The sequence below is a fragment of the Acanthochromis polyacanthus genome, chromosome 15, assembly GCF_021347895.1.
Source record: "Acanthochromis polyacanthus isolate Apoly-LR-REF ecotype Palm Island chromosome 15, KAUST_Apoly_ChrSc, whole genome shotgun sequence".
Classification (NCBI taxonomy): domain Eukaryota; kingdom Metazoa; phylum Chordata; class Actinopteri; family Pomacentridae; genus Acanthochromis; species Acanthochromis polyacanthus.
This window is the reverse complement of record NC_067127.1, coordinates 17,545,545-17,563,336: the sequence shown is the minus strand read 5'-3', so window position 1 is coordinate 17,563,336 and position 17,792 is coordinate 17,545,545. Positions and strand designations below refer to the sequence as shown.

Sequence of the window (17,792 nt, the reverse complement as noted above, 5' to 3'; positions counted from 1 at the left end):
ACAGTTATATTCGCTTCGCTTATTTAAAGAAGGAAATCCTGCCACCTAGAGGCAACATTAAAAGCAGAAAATGCGGACGATTGTCTTATGAGTGATTGACACCCTGTAAGCTTTTAAACAGGGGAGGATGCATATATCACTGAGGCCCAACTTTAATTTCACTGTCAGTTCTATGTATGTTTAAATAAACTTCATTTTCGATAATATAATCGTCACATATGGAAGAAAACAAATGTCAAAGTCAGTGTGACGTCATCATTACGCGACGTCGCATGCAGGTCTGTGAAGGACGCCGCTGAGAGTTGACGATGAAATAAGTCAAATATAAAGGTCTGTTTAATGCTATTACTTGTATTTGTGTGTTTGCACATTTGACCCGAGCCAAGTGGATTATTGCATGTTATTTATCATAACAGAAAAATAAAAGCAAGTTCAGTTAGTGAGCCTCATTACCTTATAGCGGCTAAGCTAGCTGTGGCTCACGTTTGTTCACCATTTGGTCAGGTTAGTGTCATTTCAAGCTGTGATCATTAAAGTACGGGCATAGCTGAAGCACAAATACAACCGCAAAGCCGAAAAATAAAAATATATATGTATTTATTCACGTATCATGTATTTAATTCATTTGAAATCCGTTAAACCCAAGGATAGAGGAAGACCACCAAAGCTAATGTTACAAACGTGTTACAAACACAGTAAGGACAAGACCGATTTGTGGCACTGGCAGCTAGCAGTGACACTTTTTGTGGCACCGCTGCCGTGCCACGGTTAATGCCACTGTTTGGGCGAGATGCCACTGCCGCAGCGGCATTTCCAGTGGCCTCTGGAGATGCCAGCAGAGGTGCCGCGGTTAACGTCACTGTTTAGGCCCTAAACAGTGACATTAACCGTGGTATCCACGGTTAATGCCGGTACGCAGTTCCGGACCGTTCCGGCTTACTTTCACCCCTGGTGGCATCTCCCTCAGACAGCGGAATAAACCATGGCATCTCGCCCAAACAGTGGTAAAAGTACTGGTATTAACCATGGCATGTTCCCTAAACAGTGGCATTAACCGTGGCACCGCGGCGGTGTCACAAAAAGTGTCACTGCTCGCTGCCAGTGCCACAAATCGGACCTGCTGTCTCTCTACAAACATGTTGGTAAGGTAGGTTTCGTATGAACAAGTGTAGGGGACACGTTAACATTTTAGAGTAGTAAGTATGTTTACAACTGTTAAGAGAGTAGCCACTATTTTCTTCATTATTTTTATCTGATTGAGTAAATCTTTAGAGAGAAAAAGTCAAATGTTTCTGATTCCAGCCTTTTGTATTTAAATATTTCCTGCGTCCCCCCTCCTCAGAATTTTTTTGGGTTGTGAACAAAGCTAGACATTTGAGGATGTCATTTTGGCCGTTAGATACACCGATTGACATTTCCCATCATTTTCTGACATTTTATACACCAAACAATTGATTGAACAGAGACAATAATTGACAATGGAAATAACTGTTAGTTGCAGTCTACCCTAGCAGCATGTCCTAGCTGTGTTTTAGGATGATTTATAAGAATCCTGTACATTTCAACTGAATGTCTTACTGAAGCTGACTGAAAAATAGAATACAACACATGTTGGGCTTAGCTGATAAAACATTAATCTGATCTGTGTCAGTGGCATTGTTCCATCTAAAGGTAACATTATAGCAGTTTTTTTTCCAAAAATAAGATTTCCTTCATGACTTCCTTCTGAAATTGATGCCTTTGAAAGCTACGCACTGTAGATGAAAAACCAGACAAACTAAAGCCGTACAGCTAACAGCTGATGACCCACCTGTCCTCTTCTTTGTCAGCAGGACGTTGTTGTGATGGCGGTGTCGTGTCTAACCCGAGCCCTGCGCTCCCTGACTCTCTCCCAGCCCGCTCTGCTCTCCTCACAGGTAGGACCATCTCCTATCACTCACACTAACCGAGCTTCTTTTATTCCAACCACCAAGCCAGCTGTGTGTTTCTTTTTGTTGTCGACAGGCGGTTGCACAGACGAAGCTGGGAACTCAGGTGTCCGGTACAGTCGCACAATGCAGAGGATTCCTCACCACAGCCTCTCTGGAGAACAACAGGACATATTGGAAGGAGAGGGAGAAGTACACCGTCAGGCCTATTGGAATGAAAAAGACAGGAGGCCGAGATTACACAGGTAAAGACTGTGGCCGTGGAATCTGAAGAGAGAAATGTCATTAAACTGCTTATTTCTGTTCTTCCAAATAGAGTAAAGACTTCAGATCTGACAGAGATTGTAGTGTGTAGGTTTGAGACTAAGGAAATCCAGTTTTAATTTAAATCTTTTATGTTATATGCGGGTTTTTCCAGAAGAAGAATGGGCATTTGGTGGGTGAATATACATGGCAGTAAGCATGATTGGTCTGAATACGGCAAAGGCAATGAATCTGTGTTGGTTGTTTGACAGAGATCAATGTATTTTCCTGTGATTTCTATACGTCATCAAAAATGTCTGTTATGCTTGTGCAAATGAAATTAAGTAATTAACAAAACTGTGTAAAAAAAACCCAAACATTTTCACATTCTCTATTGTTATTTTGCCTCTGTGATTTTTCCTTTGGCACTGACTTAAGAGCTCATTGTGGGTTGCCAAAAATTCCTCTATGCAAGAAAAATCCTGATGTGAACAACAAAAATGATGAACTTGGCCTGTAACGGTTCCACGTATCTTGATTGAATCGATGATTTAAAATGAAAGATGTCCTTTTTAAGCAGGACTGTCAAAAAGCTGTGAGATTTTTTTTTATTCTTTTGTGCTATGTGAAAACTAAACTAGTTGTGCAGTTTCACAAAGTCTGTTTTATTGATAATTGACAGTGTCCTTAGTTGCAGCCTTCGTTTGAAATCTAAAATCAAGTGCCTCTGAGAATCACCAAACATTTCCCACAGGCCGAACACATCTAGAAGTTCAACCTTGTAACATTCTGTGACGTATTTACTCTTAAAACAGCTGTGATGTTTGTTCTCAGATTCCTGTTTTGTGTCGCTCTCTCAGGAAGGATACGCACACATGGCATCGGCGGCGGTCATAAACAAAAATACCGGTGGATAGATTTCCAGCGGCTGCGTTACGAGCCCAACAAAGAAGACAAGCCTTTTGATGAGAAAGTTGTTGAAGTGCGATACGACCCATGCAGGTGAGATCAGCTGCTGTCACACACAGGATTTTTATATATAGTATCCGTAATATAAAATCAGAGGCAGATCAAGATCGCTTTTTCTCTTCGTCCGTGCAGATCTGCGGATATTGCGCTGGTAGCTGGAGGTAACCGGAAAAGATGGATCATCGCCACAGAGAAGATGCAGGCCGGAGACGTGATTAGAACCTCCGCTGTTATCGGACGCATGGCAGGTGAGAAAACATTTGTGGTTTTCGTTCTCTACAGCTGCCCTGGGAGGACGGGGGTTAATGTTAAACAATGTTGGCCTTTGTAAGCTGTATATGTTTTGGTTTTCAGTGGCAGCTAATGAGGGGGACGCCTACCCACTGGGGGCACTTCCTGTGGGGACGCTGGTGAACAACCTGGAGGTGCAACCCGGGAAGGGAGCAGAGTACATTCGCGCTGCAGGTAATTTATTATTTGTTTAATCTCTCATTATCTAAATCCGACAATAAAAAACTAATTATAAAATGAAGTTACTCGTAATAATTTCTCAACTCATTGTGGTTGTTGTGATTTTCAGGCACGAGTGGCATTTTGCTCCGTAAAGTGAACGGAACAGCAATCGTTCAGCTTCCCTCAAAGCAGCAGATTCAGGTGAGGTTAATCTGAAGCAGGATTACATCTGCCGTGTCAGAATCATTTTTGGCTTCGAACTAAATGTCTTGTTGAAACACGCACAGGTGCTGGAGACCTGCATGGTCACGGTGGGACGAGTATCCAACATCGACCACAATAAACGGATCATCGGCAAAGCTGGTCGCAACCGCTGGCTTGGCATTCGGCCTTCAAGCGGCTTGTGGCAGAGGAAGGGAGGCTGGGCGGGACGCAAGATTAAACTGCTGCCTCCGATGAAGAGTTACGTCAACCTGCCCTCAATCTCAGCTAACTAACACAGCATGAGCCTGGACATGTTTCAGTGGACTACAGATTGTTGTCCTTGGCTCGTAATCGCCTTGTAATGTCATTCTGGTTTGACTGTTTGGGGAGAAGACATGAATAAAGACAAAGCTGTTTGTACAGAAGATTAAAAATTTTATTAAACACAACTGCTTGTGAGAGCATGGAAAGAAACAAAACAATATAAAAATCCAAAACATATTTACATCTATAGTAAAACATGCAGAGTAACCCATATTTTGTAGTGGTAAATTTAAAAATACTGTCATGTCATTTAAAATAGGGTTTGTGCAAAGACACTGGGTGGCATTTCAAGTAACGGGAGCAATGAGATGGCATGATGCAATTGTAGTTTTACCAGTAACGAAAGCATTGACACTGATGTTAGAGGTTATTCATGTAAGTTGTGACAAAGGGAGCATGCCTGCTCATTGATCCAGCCTTGTAAAACACCCCCATGCTACCTCTGAATTTAGGGCAAGAAAAAACAGGAAAAAAGTCGAGGTCAAATATCTTGAAATTCATTTGTCGTTTTGCTTGTCATTTAGAATTTCAAATGCTAACGCGCATGACAAATTCCCTCAAAACAACTCTGCCCTAGTTAACACTGAACCCAGCCCGAGTTTGCAATGGGCTCCTGACTGAGAGAAGATAGTCAATCCTTCTAAGAGCAGGAGACAGGAAAACGTGGCTGTATAGCAACAGGCAGACACGTGTGGTGGTGGTGGTGGTAGCTGCAAAAGAAACTTTTCAACATGAAGTGGCAAAACACTGGGTAACAGAAGGCCATGACAGTTTTCAGACCTCTCAGGGCACTTGAACCCATCAATATAAACACATCGTCCCTGTGAGAGAAAAAAAATCCCCAGCCTTCTCTTGACTATAGGTAGTGGTTTACATTTCAAATATAACATGTCTATCCCTTTACCTCAAAGCCAAAGTGTGTCCCAATTTGAGCTACAATGTGTACAAAACCACATGAAAGTGCATTACAAAGTGAGGGAAATGTATGAGAAACAGCATACCTAATAGTGTTTGCATTGTACAACTTCATAGTTAAGAGTTCTGGAAATATATTTGGCATTTATGTCAAGAAATAAACCTATTTGTGCTTTCAATTGAGTGGAAGGGGGATTTTGCAATTCACAATATTGTATCTTGTATATATTTATATACAATACTAAAAAAAGCCAGCCTATCAAAGCTTGTCTTTATAAAAAGCAACAAACTCATACAGAAGGCCCTTTGTCCAAAGGTTTCCTATTGCAAAAGTTTCACGTAACACTATTCAGGGAGTACCATCAAACATATAGCACACCTACACAGACACACAGAGGCAGTGACTCGGACATCTGGACAGACTCCATACACTTTTCAACATATTTTAAAAGCAATTCAATACTTGCATTGCGCTCAACGCTACTGTCAAAGCATGTTTCAAGTCAGAAAAAGTCATCCTAATCTGTAATTTTCCCATAATAGGCTGTTACAATACTGAACTAGCAGCCCTATTAGTTTATTTTAGGTTAGGTACTATTTGCACATCCAGCCACGGAGAAGCGATATTAAAGGACACAATGGTAACGGCTAGCTTAGGATTTGCACCCATCTTAGAAATGCTCCATATGTTTACATTTGGCCAAACGTGGAGTGCTAACTGGTAAATTGGTCAAATACGAATCACTCAGTAATCCTAATACTGACCTCCACTGAGACCACGAACACGTTAAATGTACAACTTTAGTTTTCAGTTTAACATACTATGAGGTTTGGCCAAGCCAAGAGCTCTTGTGATTAGACTGTAAAACAAACCTGACTTTGGCACATCACTGCACAGTCCAGTATTTGCTGAGTTACTGCAGGTATCTGAGACGTCCTCTCAGGTAAGCCAGTACATCAACAACACAGATGTTTACCCAAAAAAAAACCTGAAATGACTCCAAGAAGGCCGAATTACAACACCGCAGGACACTGAGAAACAATAAGACAGTTCATACAGTCGCAACTCATTTTGGCATTCAGCTGTTAGGAGTTGAAACAAGTTGTTCTCCTGCTTCTAAGTGGTTGTCATGTACAGTCTGAATGTACAGTAACACCAATACAAACGTCAGCACTTACAATAATGAACTGATTAGATGAACTGCTTCAATGTTACAAATGCTTCATAGCTACATTCACTATAGCTACCTTCAAATACCTTGCTAGAATTGTCTTTTGTGTAATTTGCTTTAGGTACACGGTGTGCTTAAAAGCAACGAGGCAAAAAGAACTTTACGTTCCTTCCTATAAAAATTGACCTTTTCTGAGAAAGTAAAGGGACGAGTAAGAAAAGTGAGCACTGAGTTAGAAGAGAGAAGGATTCCATCGAGATTCACAGCAATATTCCAGCTTTCAACAACAAACACAAACACGGTCTCCAACAATCTCACACACGCCACTGCACATCACCATCACACTCCTCCATTGTCTATAGAGTAACAATAAATGTAGGATTTCACAGAAATAATAAAATGTTAACAAAAACAAAGTGCAAACACAGCTGCCATTATCGAAATGTGGCAAATTGTCAAAAACCTCAAAATACCTCCGAGGCGGTAGCACAAATCTTACAAAATAGTACTTGTTCTTTTTGTAGTGTGTAAAAAACAACAACGACACCCAACAACATCAACATCAAAAACATCAAATAGACAACATGAAATTTGTGTACTGAATACGTGGTTGTGAGTCAGTAAGATTTCCACAGGAAAACTATTACTGCCGGGGGGCCTCTTGGCTTTTCCTCTGATTCTCTGCAGCCTCTCGGTGAGACGAGTGCAGCGGAGAGTCTGGCGGCTGAGTGGATGCTGATCGGCGTCACACAGGCTTCGTGTAACCAAAGATCCCCACTGGGAAGTGCTTGACATGCGTTGGCCACTGGGCAGCGAGCTGGAAAAACTTGACATCGTTCCACTCCACTCCGTCAATAGTGACTGAGGAGGAAAAAGAGGACTTTAAACGGCTGAACAGATGAACAGCACATTAAAATCATATCATCCACGCTGGGTAATTTCCACTGCCAGCTGTTAAACAGTGGCTAATTCTTTCTTTACATGCCTGGTAACACGTAATGTCAACACCAGATGGCAGTGTGGCTCTGGCTGGGGAGTCGGTGCATCGGTCTTACCTCTCAGCATCGTGTGCTGGTGCTTGGCGGTGCAGATCAACCTGCTGATGCCATCGATCACTTGGCTCTTAGAGTCCAGCTCTTTCTCCTTGGGCTTCTTACTGAGAAAAATCACTGGAAACGGACAGAGAGCGAGGCGAGTCATGAAAGCTCATTTTCTTCACTTATTTTTAATACCTAAAGAAGGGATTCCATCTTTTTTTCACATCAAAGTGTGGTTACAGGTTGTAAGGACTGCTACTGCATTTGTGAAAAAAGCTGTATAGAGGCTGCTGCGTCTTCAGAGGAAGCAGAATGAAGGATGATAGGATGATAAACTCTAAAGCAAAGTCACTTGAATCAGTGGCAGAAGACTACAAGTTTGAAAATGGGAAGAAATCTAGAGGTGTGGACCTAGAAAGATCTCTGCTTGATGCTAGAGGCTTTATTAGCTGCTAACATGCTGCTAACTGACTGAACTCTCAGTGGTTGAGTTACATTTCTGGTAACTAAGGCCCAATAATGTGCAGTATAAAACAGATAATATATCTGCTGCATCAGTTCTTTGTTCTTTTTAACCTTACCATTGTGAATATGATGTTATAACTTCAACTTCAGCTTGACTGTCATTCAGCAATGTACATAGTACACTGTTAAACAAAATGAGGTTTCTCACATCCATTCACAGTGCAGAAATAAAAGTAATACTATAAAAAGTTAAGAATAAATATAAGGTAAAATAAATATAAGATGAAACAAAAAAGACTAAACTAAATAAAAAAACAAAATCAAAACAAAATCACAAGCATACATCAGACACAATCCTACTGGCCACTGCGGTGATAATGAGTGAAATTAATGTGACTGCAGTTTTGGGTATGGAGATGATGTTGTAAAAGTGCAATATAAAATTGGTGGAGTTCTCCTTTAACATTTCTCCAGCATATAATAAAAATGTTTCATCTATCTTATCTAGTTGTGGGCAATACATAAAACTGACTTAGAAGTTAAGTTAAAGAGCATGTTAAACTGCAAAATACAACCTATTTGAACAGTACAGAGTCAGCCTTATTCCCCTTTGATTACCTTTCTTGTTCTTCTCCTTGGTGACCACAGTCATGGCCATGCTGGGTGGAGGGGTGAGTTCTCCTCCACAAGGGAGACGGCTGACTTGCAGTGAACGGAAGTTGCTCTTCAGAGTGTTCTTCAGCCCCACGTCTCTCTTCTCTCCCTCCTTCTTCTTCTCTGGACCTTGCCACGTCCAGTAGTCCACCTGGAGCCCCATCACCTCGCTGCCCGAACATGGAGAGCTGAGAAGGAGAACCGGCAAAGTCAGAAACACCGCAGAGAAACAGCCGATGAGAAAAGGAAAAGGATGGTTTTTCTTTTTGATGCAGTTTATATAACACTGAATCACCGTAAATAGGTTAATTAAAGGAAAAGTGCGTTTTTAGATTGTTTTTTCACTTAATTTTTGCATTTAATTCTTGAAACGAATACAGTTTTTCACAGTTAAATGTACATATTGTTGTACTGGTAAACATGCTGCAATATTTATAACAAATAACATGGAATTTTCTGCATTCATTACACGTAAAAAAAACCAGAGTTCGTTACCGGTCAAATTGATGTACTGCTGTGTTAATAACAGACACATGCTTTCATATTTATGGCAGCTTTAACTGCAGTTTTTCTAAAAATACATATACTTAATGTTAAATACATTAACTTTTGTGCTGATAATGGAAAAATGCTGTAATATTTATAACAAGTTACACAAACTTTATTTTATATAGTATTTTCATGTAAGTTTTCAAATCTTTACAGTAAAATATGGAATGAAGAACTTTTTTTAAACCCTAAAATCAAAAACATCAATACATTTCTTTACTATAAATGTAGAAAATGTTTTACCGTAATTTTACGGTTGCACTCTGGCAACCACAGCTGCCAGAATTTTACCGTTCAAACAACCAATTTTTTTAGAATATGGTTGGTAATACGAGTTTTGTCCTACCCAGCTCCAGACAGGGCGGTGGACACAGAGGGAGACTGTGGGGGGGTTCCTCCAATCTCCTTTCCATACGGACCAGCCGATGGGGGCGTCGGGGAGGACAGGATGCCTGTGTTGCCCCCCATCGCATCATCTGAGTCCACTGCGGGTAGGTGGAAAAAAAGAACCTCAAGAACTAAGCTTACAGATAATTACCGCTCTCCGGAGTGTTTCTGTCAGAAAACCGTAAAACCTCTACAACACTAACCTGATAAAACATTACCACACCTTTAAAAATATGCCTTTCTTACCTGAAGTTGAGAGACTTTGTTCCACAATCCCAACTTTCACAACCTGCAATAATAAAATCATGTTTTAGTGTCAAACAAATTTAAACACAAAATGAATTAATACTGGCACAAAAAGTCTTACCCCAATAAATGGCACAAATTTCTGACAGGAGTCCTCATCAGGGCTGTGAACAAAGAGAGTAAAGAGTCTGTAAGTGTGACCAGAGGTGGGTGTGAGCATTTCAACACTCCAGAGGTGCACATGAACACTCAATGGTCCTGAAGGAAGATGGCTGTGGCATGGCCTGCACCATGTCCCATCACAGCAGAAATGGCACATGACTCGGCTTGGGTGGAATGGGGTCATCTTGGGGTCACGGTACAATGAGATGAATGAGAGGACCGCTCCTTACAACCAGAAGTACATGTGGGGGTCTTTCTTGTCAGCCGGTATTACGATAAGGCATCTATTTTTATACGTGCTATTAAAAGTGATGGTAAATGTGCGGCTACTTTACACTTCCAAGTGTGGAGCACTCTGTCTGTTCAACAGTAGGCAGAGATAAGGTAAATGCAGGCTGTAGGCTTATCACTTAAAGCTTAATACACATCCAGGCCGCAGTGGAAGAGCAGAAACGCACCAAATGATCCAACAGAGCAGAGCTGAGTTAGTGTTCTATTTCTACTAATGTCTGGCTACCATTAGAGCAACTCCTAAACTACCCTCTTTTTAGCAACCACATCAGACAACAAAAGAACACTACTGGCTCGAGTTCTGCTTCACATACCATACGACAGAAATCTTATCACCTTGGACATCACACATTTTAGGGATACTTCAAGGTGAGGATTTGCAGAGAAGAAGCACCACCACTAAATAATACACACCATTACAAGCTTTGTGTGTCGGGTCCTTCCTAACATCTTAGTAACATCTGGCTAGTTTAAAACGAGTGATGTAGTTCATCTGACTGCAACATTAACCCTCCTGTTGTCTTCATTTCATTCGCTGGATTTTGGTTGATTTTTTTTTTTGCGAATGTTCTTAAACATTTATTTCCCCACCAAAAAAATTTAAAAAAATTTCCCCAAAAATGTTGAAAATGTGGATATCAGAAGCTTCACTGTGAAAATATTTTTTTTCCCCCACATTTTCAAACTTTAAAACGGGTCGATTTGACCCGCAGGACAACACGAGGGTTAAACTTAAAAAATGTCTTTTCTGATGAAGACTTCAGTCATGTGTGAATCATTGTTAAGAAGCATCTGTCCAATAAAAAGCTAGTGACAGACTTTTTTTTTGCATGCCTTAACAATAAAACTGCAGATCAGCTACAACCGGTACAGTGCTCAGCTGGCAGGCTCTTCACCAGAATGAATAGGTTTAAACACACCACCCTTGTTTTAACTTAATTACACTGGCATCCGGTACGTTTTACTATCAATCAGACGGTTCTTTTAATTAATTACAAAGCACTACACGGTCTGACTCCTCAGAATATCTCTGATCTTTTATCCCCGCACAACCCTCCTCACACTCTGAGATCCTTGGATAGGGGGCTTCTATCTGTTCCAGACTCTCGGCTGAGCACTAAGGGGGACAGAGCTTTTAAAGAAACAGCCCCGAGGCTCTGGAATAACCTGCCTGAGGAAATATAGCAGGCTGAGTCAGGGGTTTCTTTTAAATTTATCCTTAAAATACACTCTCTTTTTTTTTTTATCCGATTCTAGTTGTTATTCTGTTCATGGGGTTTGCTATTGTATATTTCAGTATGACTGTTCACTAATTTTACTCTTTCCATTGTGTTTGTACATTATGGTTTTTGTGATGTTTGCTTACTGTGAAGCATTTCGTCACTTTGCTTTGACAAGCGCTGTGCTCCAAGACATTACCCCGAGTAGCATCATGAGCTCTCACCAAAATAAAATGCCTTAAAATGGCTTAGATCTAATTCTCCACTGCTGCTTCCTCTAGAATGTGCAGATCTATAAAGCCTTTGCTACCACTCCTCTGCTATTTGAGCTCACCCTCAACTCTGCTGTTAAACTACTGCATGCTATACAACGACAAACTGCAATATTAGAGTAATTTCGCCATACATGTTCAAACCATAAATCAAGTACGAAGAAGCAGAATGATACAGAAAAACCCACACTGAAAATTGACAAGACTGGTTTTGAAGTTTGTTACTGCATCTGTGTTCTTGTGACCGCAATCAGTACAGTGCAGTTAAGGGGCAGATATGTCCAGCCATAGTGTTGGCTGCTTATTTTGCTCCTTCTAGCACATAAAAGACACCATATGGACCTAAAAAACTACATTTTCACTGCCAACAACTTTGTGAATGTAGGTGTTACTTTACTTACTGTTATATTTATACAGGCATGTGTGGTAATATATACGTGTTAGTAACTATTAGTAGTTAGTAGCATTCATGCAGTTCAGATTATTACCAAGGTTATATGATCATTTAGTCCAACTGATTTACAATTTCATGATGTTATATTTTTTGGCATTAATATGCATTATTCTTTGTGTCCAATGTATGGATCTAATAATTCAGTCAACTACCCAGTTGTACCTGATAGTTACTGGGAAAAAACAGTTAAGCTAATCTGTCCCCTTTAATATGATAGAACTTAAGATAACCTTAAATTTATTTAAAAAAAAAAAAAATCAGCTGGCACAAGCAGCTCCAGAGGGACACCAGGCTTCTCACTTGACTTTAAATGTGTTTGATTGAGATCAAAAATGTCTTTAACCCTCCTGTTGTCCTCATTTACAGGCACCAAAAAAATATTGTTTCCCTGTCTGAAAAAAATCCCCAAAAAATCAGCCAAAAAAATTTCCAAAATTTCTGAAAGTTTGCAAAACCTTCAGGAAGAAAAGTCCAATAATTCCTTAAAAATTCCCTTAAAAGTTATATTTAAAAAAATTGGCAAGAAAATTCTTGTAAATATTTTTTTTAAATGGGCAAAAATCTAACAAAAAAATCCTAAAAATATCTAAAGTGATTACATATATATTAGTAAAACTTATAATATTTTCTTTAAGAACATTCACATAAAAATCAACCAAAATTCTGCGAAATTCTCTGGATTTTGGTTGATTTTTATGTGAATGTTCTTAAAGACACATATTTAACATTTCTTTTTCCACTGAAAAATGTTCAAAAATTTACCAAAAATGTTGAAAATGTGGACATTAGTGTTTCACTGTGAAAATATTTTCATTTCCCCACATTTTCAAACTTTAAAACGGGTCAATTTTGACTCGCAGGACGACATGAGGGTTAAAGAAAGTTTTTAAGTTTCAAGAAAGTAGTAATATAGATGAGCTGAATGTTTTAGTGAACAGTGTTGGGGCTCCAAAATGTCTCGAGAGTGTTTCTTGTGATAGATATTAAAGGATTTCTTTGGCCTTGCAGTAGTCAAACACATTGAGTTAAAGTTTGGTAGGTATGTGTCCTGCTATAGAGGTGAATCGATACATGTCCGGATTTTTGGGAAGCTCACAAAATCTGTGAAAAAAACATGACTGGCTTGGTTTTAAATTTAACATTACTTATGTCGATATTGCTGGATGTATGAGTCAGAACACCACTTCATTTTGCGAATGTCTGTTTTTAAGGTTGTTAGGCAAATCTTCACAGCAACAACACAGAGGGCGGAGTCAGAATCAAAGTCACATCAAACCAAGGACACAAGTCAGGACAGAGTGCAGAGTGAAGTTACAGTGAGTACCAAGTGTGAGAAGGGAAATGTTAAGACACAGCAAGGAGCTCAAGCCAAATGGTGGAGGGAAAATAAGAAGGGCAAAAACAAAACGAATTGAATTAGATACCTGATATAAAAATCAAAATACAAACTTCTTTTCCTTGAATGCAAATCAAAGGGGGAAAGGGGAGGAGAAGGAATGCAACAGTGTTAAATCTGTGTTGAATTTAGTACCTTCTGACCAATAGGAAGCCACTCTTACAAGAGGGAAATGGTTTGGTCAAACCTCAGAAAGAAGACAAGCAAAATGCACATAGAAATGCAATGGACCGTGTGCTGGGTGAGTCTGTGTTTGTGTATGTGACCGTCAGATGACTGGGGTGGACTGTGTCTGCTTCTAAATTTTAACAACAGCTCTATCAGAATAATAGATGTTTTTCTATTTACACAAATGAATGTGAAATGAAGCAAAACCTGCATCTTCTGGGCTCATTTATGTCAGAATAAACAGATGGGAATCTACTGTGGAAACTGAACTTATCGTCACATCTCAGCCGCTTTTGTGTGTGTTTAATATAAATGTCTGTAGCTGCATGCCGGCATGCACAGCCATTTGTGATCCTCATGCAGTTTAGTTGACATACACTTGCAGTGCTGTAGTCCTTTTGATGGACTCACATGTTGTAGTCAGAAAAGGTCTAAAGCTTATGTTTATTAGGACAATATAAAAGAACATTAGTATCAGTACTACAAGCTAGAAATCATTGCAACAGAGACGTGCTTGGAGCACAAGAAGCATACATAGATGCATATGCAGTGCATAAATGTGCTTAAAGTGAAGTAATCAAAGATACTTTACCTCTTCTGTTTGTATGTGAGCATGGCTTCTGAGATGGGGAACTGGTGGGACACGTTGGCACCGGCCAGATACTGAACGACTCGCCCCGCTACATCTATGTTATCTGCAGGCAGCACAGTGACAGATTGTTAACAACATGCCGCTCCTTTTTTATGTCTGACTAACAAGCTGCAAGACAATTGATGCAAATGCTAATTTTCACATACAGCAGATTGCGAGGAGACTGTGCATTAATCATCTACATTCCACTGAATCAAGGAGACAGGAGTTGCTGAGTGGAAAAATGTCATTAAAATGTGGGAGAAGTCAGCCATACGACACACAAGATAAATTGTGTGTCAAACAAAAGGCCTGCGGGCCACATGATGCCTGGCATACATTTCTGGCAACTTGAAATGTGGATTGGATTTTTAATTCTAATATATTTTTACCATATTGCTTCTCTCATTCTTTTGAATACAGAAACTCAAAGCCATTCCTTTCAAAATCTGTCTTTAGTATTGTGATCACAGTTAATGTTAATTATGAAGGAAAAACAGGAAAAACATTGAGGATCCAGTACTTTCTTACATTATTTTTAAGGTTTTTTTCATGCAATCTCTTTTGAAATGATTCAACATGGTGTGTGACACTGTGACTGCTGCACCTATGGGGATTAAATTGAGTGAATAAATGGGTTGGGATGATTATCGGGCATGTTTGGGCAGAATAAGTGACATGGAAGCGATAGATGGGAACAGAAGCTTAAACATACCTGTGATTGTAAGCCTATAATTGCAAGACTTACAAACTGTGAGTGAGAGTAAAAATAAATGCAAATCTTGTCGAAAGACGGCATGGAAGAGATTTACGAGAAAATCCTGAAATAATCAGATGAATTAATGCAAATATCATCATTTGTCACTGCTTGAATTAATCCGACATTTTATTATAGTACTGATATCACACTAATGTGGTAATCAGTTTTTAGAGCTAAAACCACTACAGAAGTGTAGAAAACAAAATAATGTGTGATTTTAGGATGATGTATATTTTCAAATGCTCTGAATATAACCAGCTCTGTGGTAAGTGTCTGACTTCTGACAGTCTTCTTAGGCAGCGGCAGAGAGTTTACAGGAAGGACGGACAGGGCCGTGATCTAAAACAGGCCATAGCTGTCTTTTGCAATTGAAAGAAATCTCTTTTTTCCATTCATCAGCTCCTGACCTGTGCTCTGACCCCATTTCTTTCCCTTTCAAGTTGGCTGCACATTAGACACGCAGACTTGCTTTGTAGCCAGACACCACAGCAATTCATCCTACCTGAGGTGGGCCGTTCCGTCCTGCAGAACAGCTCCCTCCATGCAGTGTCCATAAAGATGCTGTTGAATCGGCTGTCAAAGGAGGCCACATACTTTGCCAGGGGATGAGAACCTGTGTGAAAGTGGAGAGAAAAACTTCATATATATATATATAATACCAAGTATGGAACATGCTTAACAGGATTTCACTCTTCTCCCAGTTAGCTTACCAATGGGGATCACCAGGAAACGTATGTAGCTGAGCCAGTCAGGCGTTTTGTTGGCCAGTTGCTCCACAAAGAACCTCAGGATGGTGCTGAGGTAACTCTGGTCGCCTGCCACTGCCACCTTCATTGTCGGCGGTGTCTGTGCGTTGCAATTACAGCTGCAAGGGTTGAAATGAGGAGTAAAGGGATGAGTAATTAAGAGCAAGACAAAGATCCAGTTTATGAAAAATGTGGGTCAGAGAGCACGTGTGAGAGAACTAAGGAAGCCTGAAAGAAAGATTTATATCTCAGTAGGATTTCCCCGCTTTAAAACCGGTCTTTCCGTTTGTGACAGCCAGATTATGTCATATGTTATAATTTGCAATTCTGGCTACTTGCAAGTATCTGCAAGTCTTTCTCAAGTTAGAGCAAGTATTTCAACAGCTTTTAATCCTACGATGACAAACACAAGACCGAGTTCAGCTTTGAAATGAGTCTGAGAAATAAAAAGACATTCAGCTCTGCTTAGCATGCTGGAAAATAGATCTGAAGTTTTACAAAACTGATGTTAAACTTTTTAAATTTTGGCGTATTACAAGTAAACACATGCTATGGCATGCTGTCGTAAGGGCTTTGCAACTTAATGCTTCAAGATTTGGGGCACTGAAGGTTCATGATGCAAGATACACTGTGCAGCAGCTGAACAGGACTTAAATAAACAGTGCTGTTCAAAAGTGTGGATTCACCCAGATAATTTCATGTGTTCCATAAAAACTCACACTTTAATTCATGTGCTAATATAATTGCACAAAGGTTTTCTAATCATCTATTAGCCTTATAACACCATTAGCTAACACAATGTAGCATTAGAACACAGGAGTGATGGTTGCTGGAAATGTTCCTCTGTGCCCATATGTAGATATTCTATTAACATCAGCTGTTCTGGGCACCCAGATAGCTCAACAGGTTGAGCGGGCAACCCATGATGTTCCCCGACGCAGCAGCCTGGGTTCGATTTCCCTTTGCTGCAGGTCTTCCTCCCACTCTTCTCCCTACTTTCCTGTCTGCCTCTCTACTAATAACTGTCAAATAAAAGCCAAAAAAAACCCAAACTAAAATAATATCAGTACTTTCCATCTAGAATAGTCATTTACCCCATTAACAATGTCTACACTGTATTTCTGATTCATTTAATGTTATCTTCATTGAAAGAAACTGCTTTTATTTCAAAAATAAGGTCATTTCTAAGCGATCCCAAACTGTTAAACGGTCGTATACTGTATGTGGAACTGTAAAGTTCTGTTTCCTCCCTGTGACAGAAAATCCTGCAGCCAGCTTAGACAACGACAGCACTGAGCGAGCATGTTAATATCAGAAATCTACATGACAAGGCCCCAGCTGCACTAAACAGGTTGGCTGAGGAGCAGGCGAGTAAAGTGTTGACAAGCTGCAGTTCGACGGGGTTCGGCAGAAAACAAGTTTAACAGAAGCAGTTTAGCAAACTGAGGAGAGTCTGGTTTCCCACTGACATGAGGAGATGACAGCTGAGCAGATGGATCCAAGAAAAGAGAAGAGAATGAAGGCGGCTGAAGTTCAGCTTTTCATGATGAAACAGGCAAATTCTGATAGAATGGGTTCACAGACAGAGCACTGTAGCAGCATGAGCGAAAGCGTCCTGGAAATCTACTGGCAAGGAGCCACGATAATCATACATAGTTTGGGCGCAGATCAGTCCAAGATAACAAGAAACAAGAAACAAGATTGCACTTTCTGATGGCGTGTGTCATTCAACCGAAGCGTGTGTATGTATGCATGTGACTCACAATCTCTGGATGCGAGTAACGATGGTGTTGAAGGCAGCCTGAACATCGGCAGCAGAGCAGGTGGACACAATGGGCTGGCCCTGTTCATGGAGCAACTCGGCTACATACTGCACAGAAACACACATGAGAGGGACACGATGAGTTAATGGATATACGATAGCCAGGGTTGACTGGGTTGGAAAGAAAGCAGGAAATACATGCTACTGGGATGCACAGAGTGCACACCACATAAACTATACTCATGACATGTCTGCCATTTTGTGCTCATGTTAGGAATAATGTAACGCTTGTAGCATGGCTGACAAGTAAGCCCGATCCTGCATGATCCATGTGATTTTTTTGCATGTATATAAACAAATGAAGGTAAGGGAATTCATGACTGA

At 40.2% G+C, this 17,792-nt stretch overlaps 2 protein-coding genes across 5 annotated transcripts in view; one reads left to right on the top strand and one right to left on the bottom strand.

The window, feature by feature from the left end:
* The first annotated feature begins 204 nt into the window (after positions 1 to 204).
* On the top strand, positions 205 to 4,246 carry mrpl2 (mitochondrial ribosomal protein L2). 2 transcript variants are annotated; one of them, XM_022191246.2, is made up of 8 exons: positions 205 to 330; positions 1,833 to 1,916; positions 2,005 to 2,173; positions 3,032 to 3,173; positions 3,273 to 3,388; positions 3,495 to 3,605; positions 3,721 to 3,794; positions 3,881 to 4,246. In XM_022191246.2, exons 2-8 carry the CDS (start codon positions 1,845 to 1,847, stop codon positions 4,088 to 4,090), a joined length of 894 nt encoding a protein of 297 aa, XP_022046938.2. In that variant the 5' UTR covers positions 205 to 330; positions 1,833 to 1,844; the 3' UTR covers positions 4,091 to 4,246. The 2 variants fall into 2 exon arrangements, with proteins under 2 accessions (XP_022046938.2, XP_022046939.2); XM_022191247.2 differs by having other exon boundaries at positions 233 to 330; positions 1,830 to 1,916.
* zmp:0000000755 (phosphofurin acidic cluster sorting protein 2) overlaps positions 4,212 to 17,792 on the bottom strand; it is a 54,485-nt gene continuing 40,904 nt past the window's right edge. For 2 of the 3 annotated variants that reach the window (XM_051959779.1, XM_022191243.2), the window contains exons 15-25: positions 17,410 to 17,516; positions 15,611 to 15,765; positions 15,403 to 15,513; positions 14,102 to 14,204; positions 13,370 to 13,402; positions 9,668 to 9,710; positions 9,547 to 9,589; positions 9,260 to 9,398; positions 8,329 to 8,552; positions 7,264 to 7,377; positions 4,212 to 7,069 (exon numbers count right to left, since the gene is read on the bottom strand). In XM_051959779.1, the coding sequence (XP_051815739.1) occupies positions 6,954 to 7,069; positions 7,264 to 7,377; positions 8,329 to 8,552; positions 9,260 to 9,398; positions 9,547 to 9,589; positions 9,668 to 9,710; positions 13,370 to 13,402; positions 14,102 to 14,204; positions 15,403 to 15,513; positions 15,611 to 15,765; positions 17,410 to 17,516 (1,188 nt within the window). In that variant the 3' untranslated portion in view covers positions 4,212 to 6,953. The remainder of the gene's footprint in view (positions 7,070 to 7,263; positions 7,378 to 8,328; positions 8,553 to 9,259; positions 9,399 to 9,546; positions 9,590 to 9,667; positions 9,711 to 13,369; positions 13,403 to 14,101; positions 14,205 to 15,402; positions 15,514 to 15,610; positions 15,766 to 17,409; positions 17,517 to 17,792) is intronic. The other variant, XM_051959780.1, reaches the window with a different exon arrangement.